This window comes from Saimiri boliviensis, chromosome 11 (assembly GCF_048565385.1).
Source record: "Saimiri boliviensis isolate mSaiBol1 chromosome 11, mSaiBol1.pri, whole genome shotgun sequence".
Taxonomy (NCBI): domain Eukaryota; kingdom Metazoa; phylum Chordata; class Mammalia; order Primates; family Cebidae; genus Saimiri; species Saimiri boliviensis.
The window spans coordinates 118486279-118503736 of NC_133459.1; the positions used below are offsets into that span (position 1 = coordinate 118486279).

Sequence of the window (17458 nt, forward strand, 5' to 3'; positions counted from 1 at the left end):
ATATTAGTTATCTGTTGTTGTGTAATAAAATTATTCCAAAACTTAGTGTCTTAAAACAACAATAAACATTATTATCTCTCACAGTTTCTCCAGGCTAGGAATTTAGGAACAACTTTGGCTTAGGGTCTCTTGTGAGAATGCATAAAGATATTGGGAGCCTCTCAAAAGAAGACCACAATCAAAATGTTAGCCATGCTGCAGTCATCTGAAAGCTTAACAGGGGCTATCAGGTCTGTCTTCAAGGTGGCTTGCTGTCCTTGACTGACAAATTGGTGCTGGTTGTTGACAGGAGACCTCAGTACCTCTCCTCCTGGTCCTCTCCATAGGGTTGCTTGAGTGTTCTCTATGTGGTGACTAGCTCTCCACAGAGTGAGAGATCTAAGAGACCATGGGAAAGGGACAATGTCTTTTATTACCTAGCCTTGTAAATCAAACGCTTGCACTTCTGCAGTACTCTGCTAGTCACACAAGCCAGTCTTGCTTCGGTAATTAAATTTGTATGAAACTGTAAAAGGGTGAGGATCAGGCAAGGGTCATTGGGGCTGTTTTGGAGGCTGACTATTACAAATGGACTTATCTGAGTTTTAGGAAAATGAAAAGACATACTTACTACTGGTAAACTTATCAAGTTATATTTTAGGAGAATGATTTAGCTTCTTTGTTTGAGTAAACCATAATTTATGAGTGTTTTTAAAGGGGCCAATTTTATGCTAGTTTTTCATATTTCAAGCAAGTGTTACAAGTGAGAAAATACATGGGTCTTTTTTTTTTCCCACAGATTATTTAAAATATCTGACAGTATACATGAGAATGCTTATTCTGATGACAGTGAATTGAACTCTCACATTGGCTCAGTGAAAATTGTACAAACAGAAATGAACAAAGGGAAATCAAGGAGCTGTAGCAATAGTAAGCAGAAATATCAATATTCTACAAATGTGCTTACAGCAAAGAATGCTTTTTCTGCTTCTGAAAATGGAGAAGGCATGTTCAAAGCACCGTCTTTTTCAGTTGCTTTCCAGCCTCATGATATTCAAGGTAATTTTTTGCTTTTTCAGTTCATTTTATGAGTACAGACTAATCTGCATTTCTTAGCATAGGGGAAATATAAAAATATAGTAAATTTGACTAGGTTTTCTCTCTGCAGTTTCTGCATTTCTTTATTATGTTGCGTTATTTTCTAAGCTGTGCTGTGTATTAAAATATTTTCTGCTGTGTGCTAAAAATATTTTTAACTTTGCTCTCAATAAAAAAGTTATGTTAGTTTTATTGAAGCAGTTTTCATGAAAAGGTTAAAAATATTCATTGCAAGTCCTAGCCTCTGAACATAAAATTTGTTTTTAATATTTATATAAATATGTAGGATTTTTTTCCAGGGGTAACAGAAAATGGTTCATTGAAGGCCGTCACAGAAATTCGTATCCTTTAAATTATTTACAATAGCTGCTTTGTATTTATGAAATCATAATTTTAAACATTTTGTTTAATTGTGTTCCTGTTTGTTTTGGTTGATAGAGAAAAAGAGGAAAAAGTTAATCTTTTTGGTTGTGTAAGAGGTACATGTGTGTGATAGTGCTAGTCAAAATGTGGTTGCAGACTGGTGCCAATTTGTGAACTGTTTGTTATCAGTTTATGACAGGTTAAGTACGGAAGTCAGGTTTGTATTATTGGCAGAACTCTGAGCGTGTTTACTTACAAATAGGTACAGATAATTTCTCATTTTTTGAGACAGAGCAGCCAAATTGGGTTCTGGCCAGGGGAGATGGATGAGAATGGGACATTGGGCGGATTAGGAACATTTCTATAAATCTAATGTTTTTGAAAATCTAATTTGGAGTTTATACATATAATCCAATTTTCATATCTGGGCATTTCCAGTGTAAATATTTTGAGTGTGTTTGCATGTTCTGGAGGTCACATTGTCTTTGCTTCTTTAATACCCTGTGTATGCCTGCAACAGTGTACTTATTCTGTTTTAATTCACCAGCAGTTTAGTGACTATTTTCTCACGCTCTATGAACTCTTTGAAGGCAAGGATCATGACCTATTTATCTATTTCCACATAACAGCGAAAGGAAGATAAAGTAAGGCCGGTAAAGTAAGGAAATTGTTCTGGCAAAAGTATAGCCATAACAAAGGTAAAGGTAAAAAATTATGAAATATGTTTGGAAGGAATAAGCTTTCCAGTTTGGCTGAAGTGGAAGATATGATTAAAGAAGTAGTAAGAAATAATATTAGATAGGTATGTTAGGATCGTATCATTTAATGTCATGAATACCAAGGTCACAGGTTTTTTGCTTTTATTTTTATTTTTCCCCCAGCTTTGTTGAGGTATAATTGACAAATAAAAATCATATATATTTAAGGAATACAACATGATTTTTTTATATGTAAACATTGCAAAAATAATTATCACAATCAAGCTAATTAATGTATCTGTCAGCTTACATAGTTACTTTTTTCTTGTAGTAAAAATACTTAAGATCTCTGTGATGAGGAGAAACCATGTAATATTTTTGAGCAGGTCAAATATCATCATTACAGTTATGCTTTTAGGAAAATATAATTCATGGCTCAATGATTGGAAGTGCGCTAGCATCCACAAAAGTTATGGTCTAGTTGACAAAATGAAAAATGAACTCCAGATATTGGGTAGCTGTGCTAGAGAAATCTAGGCAACAGTAACTCTAATACTGGGTACTCTGGGGAATCATCAGATAATTCTGAAGTATGGTTAGAAAATATTTGCCTGACTTCTCATGAAAAGTTGCCTCCAATGCAGATAGCTGATTTGAGTTAAAATGGGGGAGAGTGATCAATAAGAGACTTGTACATGTTGATACAGTAACTGTAAACATAGCCATTGTTTATCACTTTATTGAGCACGGTGTCTCAGTGCTGCCACACTTTCTCTTCTCTGGTGATCAAAATAGGATGGAAACATAGGAACTATATTAGCAGTAAGCTGTTCAAGATGTTCATCTGTGTGATGGCTTCTTATCCTTTACTGGAAAGCCTTTCTATAATGACACTGCCTTTTGAAGAATTTTGAGGATCTTTACACTATATCAGCACAGCTGAAGTGGTTCTGTTGTTTAGGGGTCTTTATTAGTTAGGACCACTGCCTACACTAGTGTCCACTGATTTATTGTCCAAAATGTTCATTTGCTGTAAAACCCATTGTTCTATGCCTTATTGTTTCCAAGTGTGTATTTAAGGTGGAAGACTGAATGCTATTTGTGATCATTTGAGAGTTTCTAGATTACTTGGACACACTTTATTTTCTTATTCTTTTTAATACATTTGAATTCTCAGGGCAGTAGAAGTTTTGTCAGTAGTCTTGTCATTTTCAGTTCTGCAGACGTTTTTCCCATTATAACATATAATTTCAGTGACATGGCCGAGAGTTTGTTGAATGAAAAGAAAAAAGATTTCAAGTGTTGATAGTTATGATAAATGGTGTTAGCAGCTGAGTTTTCTTATGAGCTGTAACACTGATTCTATATCTACTCTGAATCAAAAATTCATTTTTTGTGAATATAAATTGATGTGAAACTATCTACTGAGAGAAAAACCAGCATGATGGCCCACTTGTGGCTGGTTACAAATAAATATTTGATAGAAAGAGACATATTTTGAAGGAAAATGAGATTCTTTCTAAAGCTGATAGATTTTCAAATGCAAAATTACATTTTTGTTTTGGCACAGATATGACACTGCACAACAGAAAGTAAAATGAGGATTTATAAATTAATTGCTTGCTGTAATAATTGCAAACCTATATTAACTGAGTACTTACTATGTGTCAGGCACTGTTCTAGGTATTTGGGATATGTCACTTAGGAAAACAGATGATGAATCCTTGTTTTTGAGGAGATGACATTCTTGGGATGAGGGTGTCGAAGAAGCTGGATCTCAGCAACTGTAATAGCATATAAATAAGTCAGATAGTATTTTAGAAAGTGGTGACTATTATGGTAAAATAAAAAAGTAGAGCAGGGTAAGGGGGTTAAATTAGGGCTGCTGGGATTCAGGGATCAGGGTATAGAATTAAACAGTACTTAGGGTAGACCTTGAGAAGGTCAGATTTAAGCACTTAATGGAAGGAAAAGAGCCAAGGTAATACAGAGGGAAGAACAATCTAGGCAGAGAGAAGGCTTCATGGCAGGAACATGGCTGATATTTTTGAAGAACAGCAGAGTTCAGTATAGCTAGAGGAGATGAGTCAGGGGGAAAGAGTAGTAGGACATGAAGTCAGAGAGATAAAGGCAGGTGATATTAGGGGGAGGGAGTGACAGTGGAGAGACAAGATCATGTAGAGGCTTATAGCCATATACTTTGAGAGAAGGGGGGGAATTTGATCAGAGAAGTAATATGATCTAAGTTTTAAGAGGATCACTACAGCAATCCATCAATTCTTGTATATCTTTGTAAAAATCCAGTTGTTTAAATAAGTGTGTACTTGTGTTCTCAGATATATTATTAACCATCGTAAATCTTCTAATAGATTATAACAGTCTCGATTGTAGGAACTCATTTTCTTCTTTATTTACAGCTTTCCATAGGTTTCTAAATCTAGTAATATGTTTTGTATATAGTGTTCAATAAATCTAGTTGATATATTGTAAGAAGAATACCATATAAATACAAATCTCTCCCAATCTGTCAGTAGACCCTCACCTTGGAGACGGGGCAGTTTATTCTTCCTATCTATTAATATTTTTGAACTTTCTTACGGGGGAAGGATGATTTAAGTTCTTCTATCAAACCAGTTTGTTGATAATTAAAATTAAACCCACCGCTTAACACAATTAAATTATCAGAAACAAAGAGATTCAGTATTAGGTAACCAGAAACACACCAAGAAGAGACAAAAATCAAGTGACCTTCTCAGGTATATAAGAAAAATTATGACTTTGGAAAAGATAAAGTACAAGTGTAGCTCTGATTTACTTGCCATTATGTACTTGCATTTCTTCCATCGTATTTAGTACTCAAGTGTAACCCTTATATAATCTCTTATTTCCCTATACGAACTCTACAAGTTCTTTTCAGAATATGGAATGTGACTGGAGATTAGAATAATTTCTGATATAATTGCTTTCTTAGGATACCAAATAGCAAATATTAAAACCTCATCGTTAAATATTGTCAGAATCAATATTAATGTAACTGAATTTTAAAATTAAAAGTAACCAATTTTTAAAATTCTGAAATATTTGACTCCTTAATGTTATTGCAAGCGGCAAAATTTAGAAGTATTTTCAAAGAATTTCCATATTTCAACTATATACAGTCCAAAGCCTTTGATGATGTAAGTATTTTATTTTACTTATTTACCTTTCACTAGATAATGATCACTAGATTGGGATCTACTAGATTCCAGGATTTATTAGATCTTTATGTCTGCACTGCCACACTCAGTGTCTAGCACATTACAGGAGCTCAGAAAATATTTGGTAAATGAATACAAGTGATTTTCAGAGGTGGATTTGTTTGTATTTGAATGCAGTTCTTATTAAGGCATATTTTTTAACAAATTGAGAATGTGTGTGAAAAATTTTACATATTACATGATTGATTAATTTTTATTTTTTAGCTTCTTTATACAGATAGGAATTTTGTGATTTGTGTTCCAACTGGTTCTAGAAAAACTGTAGTGTTTGAACTAGTTATAACAAGATTGTTAATGAAAGTGCCATTGCCATGGTTGAATATTAAAATTGCAATCTCAGCTCACTGCAATTTCTGCTTCCCAGGTTCAAGTGATTCTCGTGCCTCAGCTACTGAAGTAGCTGGCTAAGTTTTGTATTTGTAGTGGAGACAGGGTTTTGCTAATGTTGGCCAGGCTGGTCTCGAACTCCTAACCTTAAGATACCTGCCTTCCTTGGCTTCCCAAAGTGCTGGGATTCCAGATGTAAGCCATCACACCTGGTCAGGAATGATTTTCTTCTAGATCTAGCATTGACAAATAAAATTAGCATGATAAAGTATTAATACTGTTATTTTCTGAGAATGGAGGTTCTGGAGCGAAGTTACAGGTTTTATAAATATAGAGGAAAAGTGTTTGCATTGTTAGTCCTTAGATTCTTATTAAGGCGTATTTTTAAATAAACTGAGAATGTGTGTGAAAAATTCTATATATTAAATGATTGATTAATTTTTATTTTTTAGCTTCTTTACACAGATAGGAATTTTGTGATTTGTGCTCCAACTGGTTCTGGAAAAACTGTAGTGTTTGAACTAGCTATAACAAGATTGTTAATGGAAGTACCATTGCCATGGTCGAATGTTAAAATTGTTTACAGTAAGTATTTACTGTAATGATTAATGATGATTAATTATAATAATGAAAATCCCTGAAGCAAAATAAAGAAATAAATTCAGTTTCTGGCCGTAGAGATTATTTGGTTTTCTATACATTTCTAGTAAAGTCTGGTCTTATTTGTCACTACATTTAAAACACACTTTCCAGAATTATAAATAAAAACTGATATTTGAATTGAGAATTTGACTTTTCCATGCTTATTTTTTAAAGGACCAGCAAAATGAACAAATAAAATCAAATGTTTTGTAATTCTAGGAATTTGCATAGGAACTTTACTCTCCTTTTTGAGGTGTGTATTTTTAAACTTTTTAGAATTAATATATGCATATGGCTTAAAAATCAAATATCACTAAAGGCCTTATAATGAAAAGCAATAATCTTCTGCTGTACCTTTCTCCCCTTTTAGTTATACTTGTCTGAGAAATCATTTCTATTTTTAGTTCTTTTTGGTTATTACCTTGATATTTCTAAATGAAGCTTGTCTAACTTGTTGTCTGCAGGCTGCATGCAGCCCAGGATGGCTTTGAATGTGGCCCAATACAAATCTGTAAACTTTCTTAAAACATGATGAGATTTTTTCTTTTTTAAGCTTATCAGTCATCGTTAGTGTTAGCATATTTTATATGTGGTTCAAGACAGTTCTTCTTCCAGTGTGTGGCAGGGAAGCTAAAAGACTGGACACCCCTGATCTAAGTAATATGCCTATATTGTTAATTTTCAATTTATCAATATTAGGAGTATGTAGATGTGTATTTTTTATTCTAACTTTATTGACCAAAGTTTGTAAAATAATTTTAAAATTGAACTGATGTTCAAAGTGAATATTTTACATTGTTACAGTGGCACCAATAAAAGCCTTGTGTAGTCAGCGTTTTGATGACTGGAAAGAAAAATTTGGACCAATAGGATTGAATTGTAAAGAACTTACTGGAGATACAGTAATGGATGACTTATTTGAAATTCAGCATGCTCATATTATTATGACAACTCCAGTAGGTATTATTTATACTTTACGATTTTGTTAGTTTGTTAGAAAATACTTATTTTTCTTTACCAAGACAAAAAGTTTAGAAAATACAAACTAGAAGCATATATTTATAATATTAAAAAAAAACATTAAAAAAATACTACAATTCAAGGTACAGAAAGAGTACCTACAAATCAGTAAGTAAAAGGCAAATGACCAAATAGGAAAAATTGACAGAGAATAGGCAGTTTGTTGTTGTGGATGCTTTGTAATCATATTTGTTGCTTTTTTTTTTTTAAACCTAAATAGTATGTATTGTAGAAGGAGGACCTTGGTAGAATTTAAAAATAGGTAATAAAACTTGAACTTAGAATATTTTATGGTTCAGTGTAAAAACAATTGAGGGCCTAGTTTTTAAAACACCTGTAAGACTGTAAAAATTCATTAAATATATATATATATATTTTTTGAGACGAGTTTCGCTCTTGTTACCCAGGCTGGAGTGCAATGGCGCGATCTCGGCTCACCGCAACCTCCGCCTCCTGGGTTCAGGCAATTCTCCTGCCTCAGCCTCCTGAGTAGCTGAGATTACAGGCACGCGCCACCATGCCCAGCTAATTTTTTTTGTTTTTAGTAGAGACAGGGTTTCACCATGTTGACCAGGATGGTCTTGATCTCCTGACCTCGTGATCCACCCGCCTCGGCCTCCCAAAGTGCTGGGATTACAGGCTTGAGCCACCACGCCCGGCCTAAATATTTTTTAATATATAAATATTTTCCAGGATACTCTTAAGGGATCAACCAAAATTGCTCATTATTTGTAATATGTCATGTTAAAAATTTTATTGATATCTTAAATAATATTTATTATAATTCCTTATCACGTTAAACTACTTGTATGCTTTTTTTTTTTCTCTAGGAAAAATGGGATAGCATGACTAGGAAATGGAGAGACAACTCTTTGGTTCAACTGGTTCGACTGTTTCTCATTGATGAGGTAATGAATGCATTCACTTTCAGAGATAAACATAAAAAGATAATTAGAATAGATAGAAAGAAAAAAGACATTTCAACCAAACTATATGTTTGTTTTATCCCTTCAAGCGAAAAATGCTTATTTTGTTGAACAAGAATGTTAATATTATTGAATATTTTAATTAAACATATTTTTAATTGTATAGCTAATGACTTTTTCTTGATTTCCTGCTTAGGTACATATTGTAAAAGATGAAAATCGTGGTCCAACTCTTGAAGTTGTAGTCAGCAGAATGAAAACTGTACAGTCTGTTTCTCAGACTTTAAGAAATACCAGCACTGTTACTCCAATGCGATTTGTAGCTGTATCTGCAACAATTCCAAATGCTGAGGATGTGAGTTACAATTTTAGCTGAGCTCTCAAGTTTTTTATGACTTGTGAAATATTTAGTCATTTTGATCTTAGAAAAATTTTGTCCTTTCCTTTAATAGGAAAGTATGTTGTAGAAAAATGTGGCTAGATCTCATAAATATGACAGTATTGAAGGCCATAAAATTTGGTTAATCGGGTTTTATAAAATTTTTTTTGTGGAAATTTTTTGTTTGCTAGTATCCGAAAGCCTTAGTTTCATGTGCCTCATAATAACTTCACTAATAATATGTGAAGGTTGTTGTAACTAGCTGACTCTAGTTGTATAGCGAAATGTGGTAGAAAATAAAAATAATTGCTTAGATAATTACCACTTGCTCTTCAATTCTGTGTGCTTGGCGTGGTAAACACTAATAGTAGATGCAAAAGTGAATGAATATACGACTTAATTTTTTCTTCAACTTTTAAGTAAACTTCCTGAAAAATAATAGTCTGATACTACTTTCTCACTCCTCCTCACTTCTCAGCCTACTATAATATCCCCTACTACTTCTTAGAAATTGTTTTCACAAATAGCCACTATATTGTCTATTCCAATGGAATATTTTGTCTTTGTCTTTAATTTGGCACAATTAATCATTTTCTTGTTCTTAAAATGACAGCTTGTCAAGAATGATACAGAAAACTTACATAGAAAAATTTAAAGTTTATTAAAACAACAAAACTAAATCCTAGTATTTGTCCTTCCACATGTAGGAAACATATTGTACATACTCTTTTTTTTGACCTGCATTTTACCTATAAACATTTTCGTATCATGAAATATTCTTCAGTATCTATTTTTGTGGTTTTATTGTAATTTATCAAACACTGTAATAATGGAAGATTAAGTTATTCCCAATTTTGCTATTGTAAACAGTGAAAGTAATATATCTGAAACATCCATAATTACTTCCTTAGGATGAACTTCTAGAATGAAATAACTGAATCAAAGGATATATAAAACTCCAAGGAAACACTTCCTTCAATAAATGTTATGTTCATTTACACTTCTACCAGAAGCTATTTTCCTGTATCCTAACACTGGATAGTATAATAATGAAATTATTATTGCTATTATCATTTTTAAATATAGGATTTATTGTTTAGTGTAATATCTCATTAAAAATTTTTTACTTCTTTGATTTCTACTCAAGTAAATATTTTTATTATATTTATCAACTGCTTTACGTTCTTTTTTTTGCAGTTTGCCAGATTGTGTCATTTTTCCTTTTCTCACATTGAGATATTAAATTTTTCTTACTTATTTGTAAGCAATTATTATGTACTAGTACTCTCTAATTCTTGAAACTTTTCCCCTTTGTGGTAAACACTATTTCTGTGAATGCTGTTTTTCTGTCTCTTTTGTCAGATCTTCTTCCTCAGTTTTTCTCTAAAGTCTTTATCCTTGGCCTGTTCCCCTCTGACTATAAATTCTTGTGTGATATCCCCCTTGAGAAAACAGTAAGTCTGTTTCTCAGACTTTAAAAAATACCAGCACTGTTATTTTAATGCGATTTGTAGCTGGATCTGCAACAATTCCAAATGCTGAGGATGTGCATTAATATTTTCCTCCTTCGCAATATGTAACTCATTTATCTACCTTCTTCCTGTCAAAACAACAGTCACTTTGATAGCAGGGCCTGGAGCTGATTGGTAACTGGGCTGTGTAAAGATAAGGATTGCTTACCACAGTTCCAGAAACTAGTGACTCTAGCAATGAATACGAAGTGTGCTTTTGACACTGCTATCTCTCAAGTGTTTGTTGTTTACTTAATAACTTGTCAACCCTTGTCAGCATAAGCCAGCCATTACTTTGATACTATCCATCTAATATTTAGGATAACACAAAAGAAATGTCAGCCATTTTGAGGCATAGTTTTCAAAAATAGTGAATAAATTAAAATGACAGTGATAAATTTGGCCTCTATGACAAAATTGATTTTAATTTTTCTTTGGATTCTTATGAAAGAAAATAAAACAAAATAATTAATTGGAAGTTTACCATGGTGAAAAGTGGGTATAATCTTGAAATAGTGCTATTGGTAGTGTTGGCCACTATATCAACAGAAATATTAATGGAATATGTAATATTGAGAAAGTCTACTTATCAATACTTTTATAGCTTGACCTTAAAGTGATCTGTAATTGGATTGTTTTTAGCAATAGAACTTTACTAGAAGAAAATTTTAATGCACATGTTTTTGTGTTTTAAAGATTGCAGAATGGCTTTCAGATGGTGAAAGACCAGCTGTATGTCTGAAAATGGATGAGAACCATAGACCTGTGAAACTTCAGAAAGTGGTCCTTGGATTTCCCTGCAGTAGTAACCAAAATGAGTTTAAGTTTGATTTAACCCTCGACTACAAAATTGCCAGTGTTATACAAATGTACTCTGATCAGAAACCCACACTTGTGGTATGGATTGTTGATGCTTATTTTTTAGTATATTCAGTTTTTAACATGATTAATACAAAATTTATGAATTTATTTTCAGTTTTGTGCAACAAGGAAGGGTGTGCAACAGGCTGCTTCTGTTCTTGTGAAAGATGCTAAATTTATTATGACTGTGGAACAGAAACAGAGGTATATTTTTTCATTTTTTCATGGAAGTAGATGAACTTTTAGGGCTCATCTAGATGAGATGAGAAAACTAGGTTTGTCCCTTAACCTTGGGGTAAATCTCAGTGTCCTCATCTGTAAAATAAGGATAATGGTAATTTTGAGGATTAAGTGAAATAATGAATCTTAGTGCAGGTGTGACCCAGATTTCTTGCATGATAAAGATTATCCATACTGATAATATGATAGATTTCTTGAATGATAAAGATCCATACTGCTGTGTTTTTTTTTAACCTAATTTCAATACAGCCTCTTTTGTAGTCTTTGAATAAAGCTGATCTTGTGAATTAATCTTTAAGGACTCTAACATATTTGGCCACTTCTACCTTACTTAATCACTGAACTCTGTGTTTCCATGATTACTGATTTTCTTCCTACTTTCCAGGCTGCTCATTCTCTGTCCCCCTTTCACCTCTTCTATCCAACTCTTAAATGTTGACATTTGAATGAGTATATCTGAGGTTCATTCTTTCTAATTCCACATTGTTAGGTGTTTGTAACTACTCACATGAAGTTCAAATAATATTTATGCATGTCTATGAATTCCCATTTATGCCTTCAGCCCAGACTTCTCTACTGAGCTCCAGGCCTGTAAGTCCATCTGTGTAACTGAATCTGATTGTATGTCTATTGATAATCATCTCAAACTCAGTACATACGAGATAGAACTTGGTTTTTGCTCTCAGAGCAGCTCCTTCTCCAATGTTCCCCATCTTAATTATACATTATCTCCCTAGTTACTCATAGCAGAAAACTATCACTGATGTCTTCTTCACCTTATACCCCATAGACAATCAATTACAAAGTCCTGTTTATTCTTCTATATCTCAAATATGTCATTTTATCTCCGTCAACACTGCCACTTCCCTAATTCAAGTCACTATTAATCTCTTGCCTAGGTTGTACCCATTTCTCTGTTGACTACACACTCTCTCTCTTATTTCACTTTATTGTTTATATAGCATAGATTGTGTAAGATTACAAATCTAAATGTCAATTTCCTGCTTAAAACCTTTAATTGCTTCTTATTGTCCTTGGTATTAAATGCTAAATCCTTAGTGTAGCTCGTAATAACCCATATAAGGTGATACCTAGCCAGTTCACCAGACTTATCATGACCATTCCCCGCTTTACTCACCACGGTCAAGCTGTATTGGCCTCTGTGTTCTGTGAATATGCCAGATTGCCACTCTGTACAGAGCTGGCTTGCATCGTGCTTTCCTTTCCTGGAATGGTTTTTACCTAACTCCTATTCATTCTTCATGTCTAAATTTTAATATCAGTTTTCCATAGTCATCAGTTTCCCTGTATTTACTTTTATAAGCAACCTGTACTTTATTTCGTAACACTTACTATAATTATAATATCCTTTTGTTTAGTAGTTATTTTAGTATCTGTTCCGTTCATTAGATTATCAGCATCTTGGGGGAAGGGGGACTTAGGTTCATCCTGCTTACCACTCAATCTTAGCAGGTGTGTTAGGTCATTCTTGCATTGATATAAAGACATTTCTGAGGCTGGGTAATTTATGAAGAAGAGAGGCTTAATTGGCTCACAGTTCTGCAGGCTCTATGGGGAACATGGCACCAGCATCAGCTCAGCTTCCGGTGAGGCCTTGGGCTGCTTACAGTCATGGCAGAAGGCAAAAGATGAGTGGTGTATCCCATGGTGAGAGCAGGAGCAGGGGATGGAGGAGGGTGTGCTTTACACTTTTAAGCAACTAGATTTCACAAGAACTCACCACTGTTGTGAGGACAGCACCAGCCATGAGGGATCTGCCCCCATGATCCAATCACCTCCTACCTGGCCTCACCTCCAACCCTGGGGATTACAATTTAGCATGGTGGACAGCATCCAAGTTATAGCAGAAGGTCTCAGCAGAATGCTAGCACATGATTACTACCTATTGAAAACTTATTGTTAATAACTTCTGGAAATCAGTAAATATGCTTAGTGATAGACCTCAGACTAAAATCGGACATGTGGATATGAGCAGATACTTATTTATCTGCCTAATTTTGTGTGGTTGGAGAATATACTTCTCTCTGCTTTGGGTCAGATCAGCTTTTTAATTACCAGTCTGTTCCTTTGCTACCACCTGTGGTTGCTTGTCAATCAAAGACATGTAGAAAGCCTAGAGGAACCACTTTAGTCTTCCTTACATTCTTTGTTTTTTTAAAATCCACCAAAAAGATAGACTATAAAGATAGTCTATTAAAGAATTACAAACATAGCTATGTATTTACCCTCTAGATACTATTTTCATACTTTTCCTTCCATTTAAAGGATCTAACTTGATCTTCTTAGTTACTACCAGATGAAAAAAGAATCTCTAGGGTGTGAAGCATGCAGAGTAGCTCTTTTATTATACACATCAACAAAGCAAGATTAAGCAATAAGAAACAGTAGAGAGCCAGACAGAATGAGAAAAACCAACAAAGAGCCTGCAGCCGAAAGGTACATCAAGTCTGAGAGGAAGATTGAAAGGGAGAAAGTGAAATTATTGCTAATAAGATCAGAATACCATCAAATAATGACACATAGTTTTCATACCAACTGCATGTAGTTTTATAGCATTCTTATTAATTTTCTAAATTTTTATAACAAAGATGGGGTTTCAAAAACATTGACCAGTTGATTATAAAATTAGTAATAGAATAAAGGTAAATTAGGATTTTTAAAAAAGTATGGGTATAGGGTAAAGAGACTGTAAGTAGCTATAAACAGTCTGAAGCCTTCTACTTGTTGGGTGGGTAAATTAGATGATCAAGTTGGATTATATCACTTTTTGTCAGAAACAAGATGTGGGGATTAAGTAATGAGGTTTGTTTTCTTGCTCATAAACTTAACTCTGAAGGCAGTTTTGAAAGACTTAAGCAATTCTTTGTGCAATGGTGGCATCACTCAAATAGAATATCTGGCATGCTGTGGTGAATATGTAATAATTAACATTTTTGAGCTGAACTTAACTGTAGAGTAAGGAATTGAAATAGACTATAAGTTCCCTTAAAGCTAATTTACATTTCATCCTCTCCCTTTAGTTGCACACAAATTAGCTAATTTTGTTTCAGATAATCACTTTTCTTATAAACATATATCTGAATACCTTTTCTCATTTCCCACTCTTACTAGTTACTAATGGAAAGTTTCTCTCTCTCTCTTCTTTCTTCAGTCTTTACCCCTTATTTTTTCTTTATCTCCTTTTTTATTTTTATTTTATTTTTTATTTTTTTCAGGAACATACTAAAGACTCAGATTTGAATTACAGTGCTGCTACTTTTACTAGCTGTGTATGGTTGGGCATGTTATTTAACTTCTCTCAGCTTCAGTTTCTTAATCAAGATTGTATATATGGGAATCAGTCATCTCACCATGTTTCTATGATAATTAAATAAGGCAACATTTCTAAGATACCTAGCAGTGGGTAGCAGAGTTTGTACTTAATAGTAAGGTGTCCTTTCCTCTTGCCTTATCTTCATTTCATTGTGAATCCTTAAAAAAAGTCATGAGTGTTACAAAAATAATTCCTCCTAGTGTCATGTCTGCAACAAAGAAATAGAAAAACATTAGATATTTTTATATACTTAAGAACCAAGCCTACCAATTTCCAAAATCTTTTAACATACCCAGAATTCATTTTCAGATTATCAACACAGCTTCTTAACTTCCTCTTCTCTTTTAACTTAACCTGGTTTTCTTTTTTAAAAAATAAATTTTATATGGCATATTTGAAATTTACAACATGATGTTATATGATAAATATAGCTAGTAAAATGGTTACTATAGTGATACAAATTAATATATCTCTCATCTCGCATACTTTTTTTTTACAACAAGAGCAGCTAAAAATCTGCTTATTTGACAAGAGTCCCTAATTCAAAATAATTTTATTAACTGCAATCTTCATGTTGTACATTAGATCTCTAGACTTGTTCACACTATGTATCTGCTATTCTGTGTATCCTTTAACCTATATCTCCCCATTTATTCTCCTGTTCCCACTCTTCCTGCCTCTGATAACTACTGTTTTATTCTCTATCTGTTGTTTTTTGACTTTTTAATAGTCATTCTGACTGGCACGAGATGGTATCTCACTGTGGTTTTGATTTACATTTCTCTAATGATCAGTGATGTTGAGCTTTTTTTCATAATGTTTGTTGGCTGCATGTATGTTATCTTTTGAGAAGTATCTGTTCATGTCCATTGCCCACTTTTTAATGGGATTTTTTTCTTGTAAATTTGTTTAAGTTCCTTGTAGACTCTGGATATTAGACCTTTATCAAATGGATAGATTGGAGAAATTTTCTCCTGTAGGTGATCTGTTCACTTTAATGATAGTTTCTTTTGCTATGCAGAAGCTCTTTATTTTAGTTAGATGCCATTTGTCAATTTTTGCTTTTGTTGCAATTGCTTTTGATATTTTCATCATTAAATAATTGCCCATGCCTGTGTCCTGAATGACATTGCCTAGATTTTCTTCTAGGGTTTTTATAATTTTGGGTTTTACATTTAAGTCTGGAATCCATCTTGAGTTAATTTTTATGTAGGATGTAAGGAAGGGGTCCAGTTTCAATTTTCTGCATATGGCTACCCAGCTCTCCTAGCACCATTTATTAAATAGGGTGTCCTTTCCCCATTGCTTGCTTTAGTCAGATTTGTTGAAGATCCATGTTTGTAGGTGTGTGGTCTTATTTCCAAGTTCTCTATTCTGTTCCCTTGGTCTATGTGTCTGTTCTTTTACCAGTCTCATGCTGTTTTGGTTACTGTAGCTTTGTAGTATAACTTGAAGTTGGGTAGTGTGATACCTCCAGCTTTGTTTTTTTTTTTTTTTTTGCTTAGGATCTTCTCAGCTATTTGGGCTCCTTTTTGGTTCCATATTAATTTTAAAATAGTTTTTTTTTTCTTATTCTGTGTAGGTAGTTTAGTGGGAATAGCATTGAATCTATAAATTACTTTGGGTAGTATGGCCATTTTCACAATATTGGTTCTTCCTATCCATGAGGATGGAATGTTTCTCTATTTGTTTGTATCCTCTTTGAGTTCTTTGAGCAGTGGTTTGTAGTTCCCCTTGGAAAGGTTCTTTACTTCACTCATTAGCTGTATCCTAGGTATTTTGTTCTTTTTGTAGCAATTGTGAAGGCGAATTAATTCACTGTTTGGCTCTCTGCTTGCCTGTTGTATAGGAAAGCTAGAGATTTTTATACATTGATTTTGTATCCTGAGACTGCTGAAATTGCTTAATAGCTTAAGAAGCTTTTGGGCTGAGATGATGAGATTTTCTAAATATAGGATCATGTCATCTGCAAACAAAGATAATTTGACTTCCTCTCTTCTTATTTAAATACCATTTATTTCTTTCTCTTGCCTGATTGCCCTTGCCAGAACTTCCAATACTATGTTGAGTAGGAGTGGTGGAGGAAAGCATCCTTGTCTTTTGCCAGTTTTCAAGGGAAATGATTCCAGTTTTTGCCCATTCAATATGATATTGGCTATGGATTTGTCGTATATGGCTCTTATTATTTTGAGGTATGTTACTTCAATACCTGGTTTGTTGAGAATTTTTAACATGAAGGAGTGTTGAATTTTATCAAAGGTCTTTTCTGCATCTATTGAGATAATAATGTCTTTAATTCTGTTTACGTGATGAATCACATTTATTGATTTGTGCGTGTTGAACCAACCTTGCATCCTAGGGATGAAGCCAACTTGATCACGGTGGTTAAGCTTTTTGATGTGCCACTGGATTCAGTTTGTCAGTATTTTTTGAGACTTTTTACATCAGTGTTCATCAGGGATATTGGCCGGAAGTTTTCTTTTTTTGTTGTATCTCTTCCAGATGCTGGCCTCATAAATGAGTTAGGGAGGAGTGCCTTCTTCAATTTTTTGGAATAGTTTGAGTAGAAATGGTGCCAATTCTTCTTTGTACCTCTGGTAAAATTCAGCTGTGGATTTGTCTGGTCCTGGGCTTTTTTCGGTTGGTAAGGTGGTTATTACTGCCTCAATTCCAGAACTCATTATTGGTCTATTCAGGGATTCAATTTTTTCCTGGTTCAGTCTTGGAAGGGTGTATGTGTCCAAGATTTTATTCATTTCTTTTAGATTTTCTAGTTTATGTGGGTAGAGGTCTTCATGGTATTCTCTGATGGTCATTTGTATT

At 33.7% G+C, this 17458-nt stretch overlaps 1 protein-coding gene across 1 annotated transcript in view; it reads left to right on the forward strand.

Annotated features, from left to right (window-relative positions):
* Nucleotides 1-17458, forward strand: part of LOC101029695 (helicase for meiosis 1) — a 177957-nt gene that overhangs the window by 90451 nt on the left and 70048 nt on the right. Inside the window, exons 5-13 of the mRNA XM_074381443.1 lie at nucleotides 779-1038; nucleotides 1377-1418; nucleotides 5244-5314; nucleotides 6175-6307; nucleotides 7169-7320; nucleotides 8215-8292; nucleotides 8507-8665; nucleotides 10897-11097; nucleotides 11177-11265. Of these exons, the coding sequence (XP_074237544.1) occupies nucleotides 779-1038; nucleotides 1377-1418; nucleotides 5244-5314; nucleotides 6175-6307; nucleotides 7169-7320; nucleotides 8215-8292; nucleotides 8507-8665; nucleotides 10897-11097; nucleotides 11177-11265 (1185 nt within the window). The remainder of the gene's footprint in view (nucleotides 1-778; nucleotides 1039-1376; nucleotides 1419-5243; nucleotides 5315-6174; nucleotides 6308-7168; nucleotides 7321-8214; nucleotides 8293-8506; nucleotides 8666-10896; nucleotides 11098-11176; nucleotides 11266-17458) is intronic.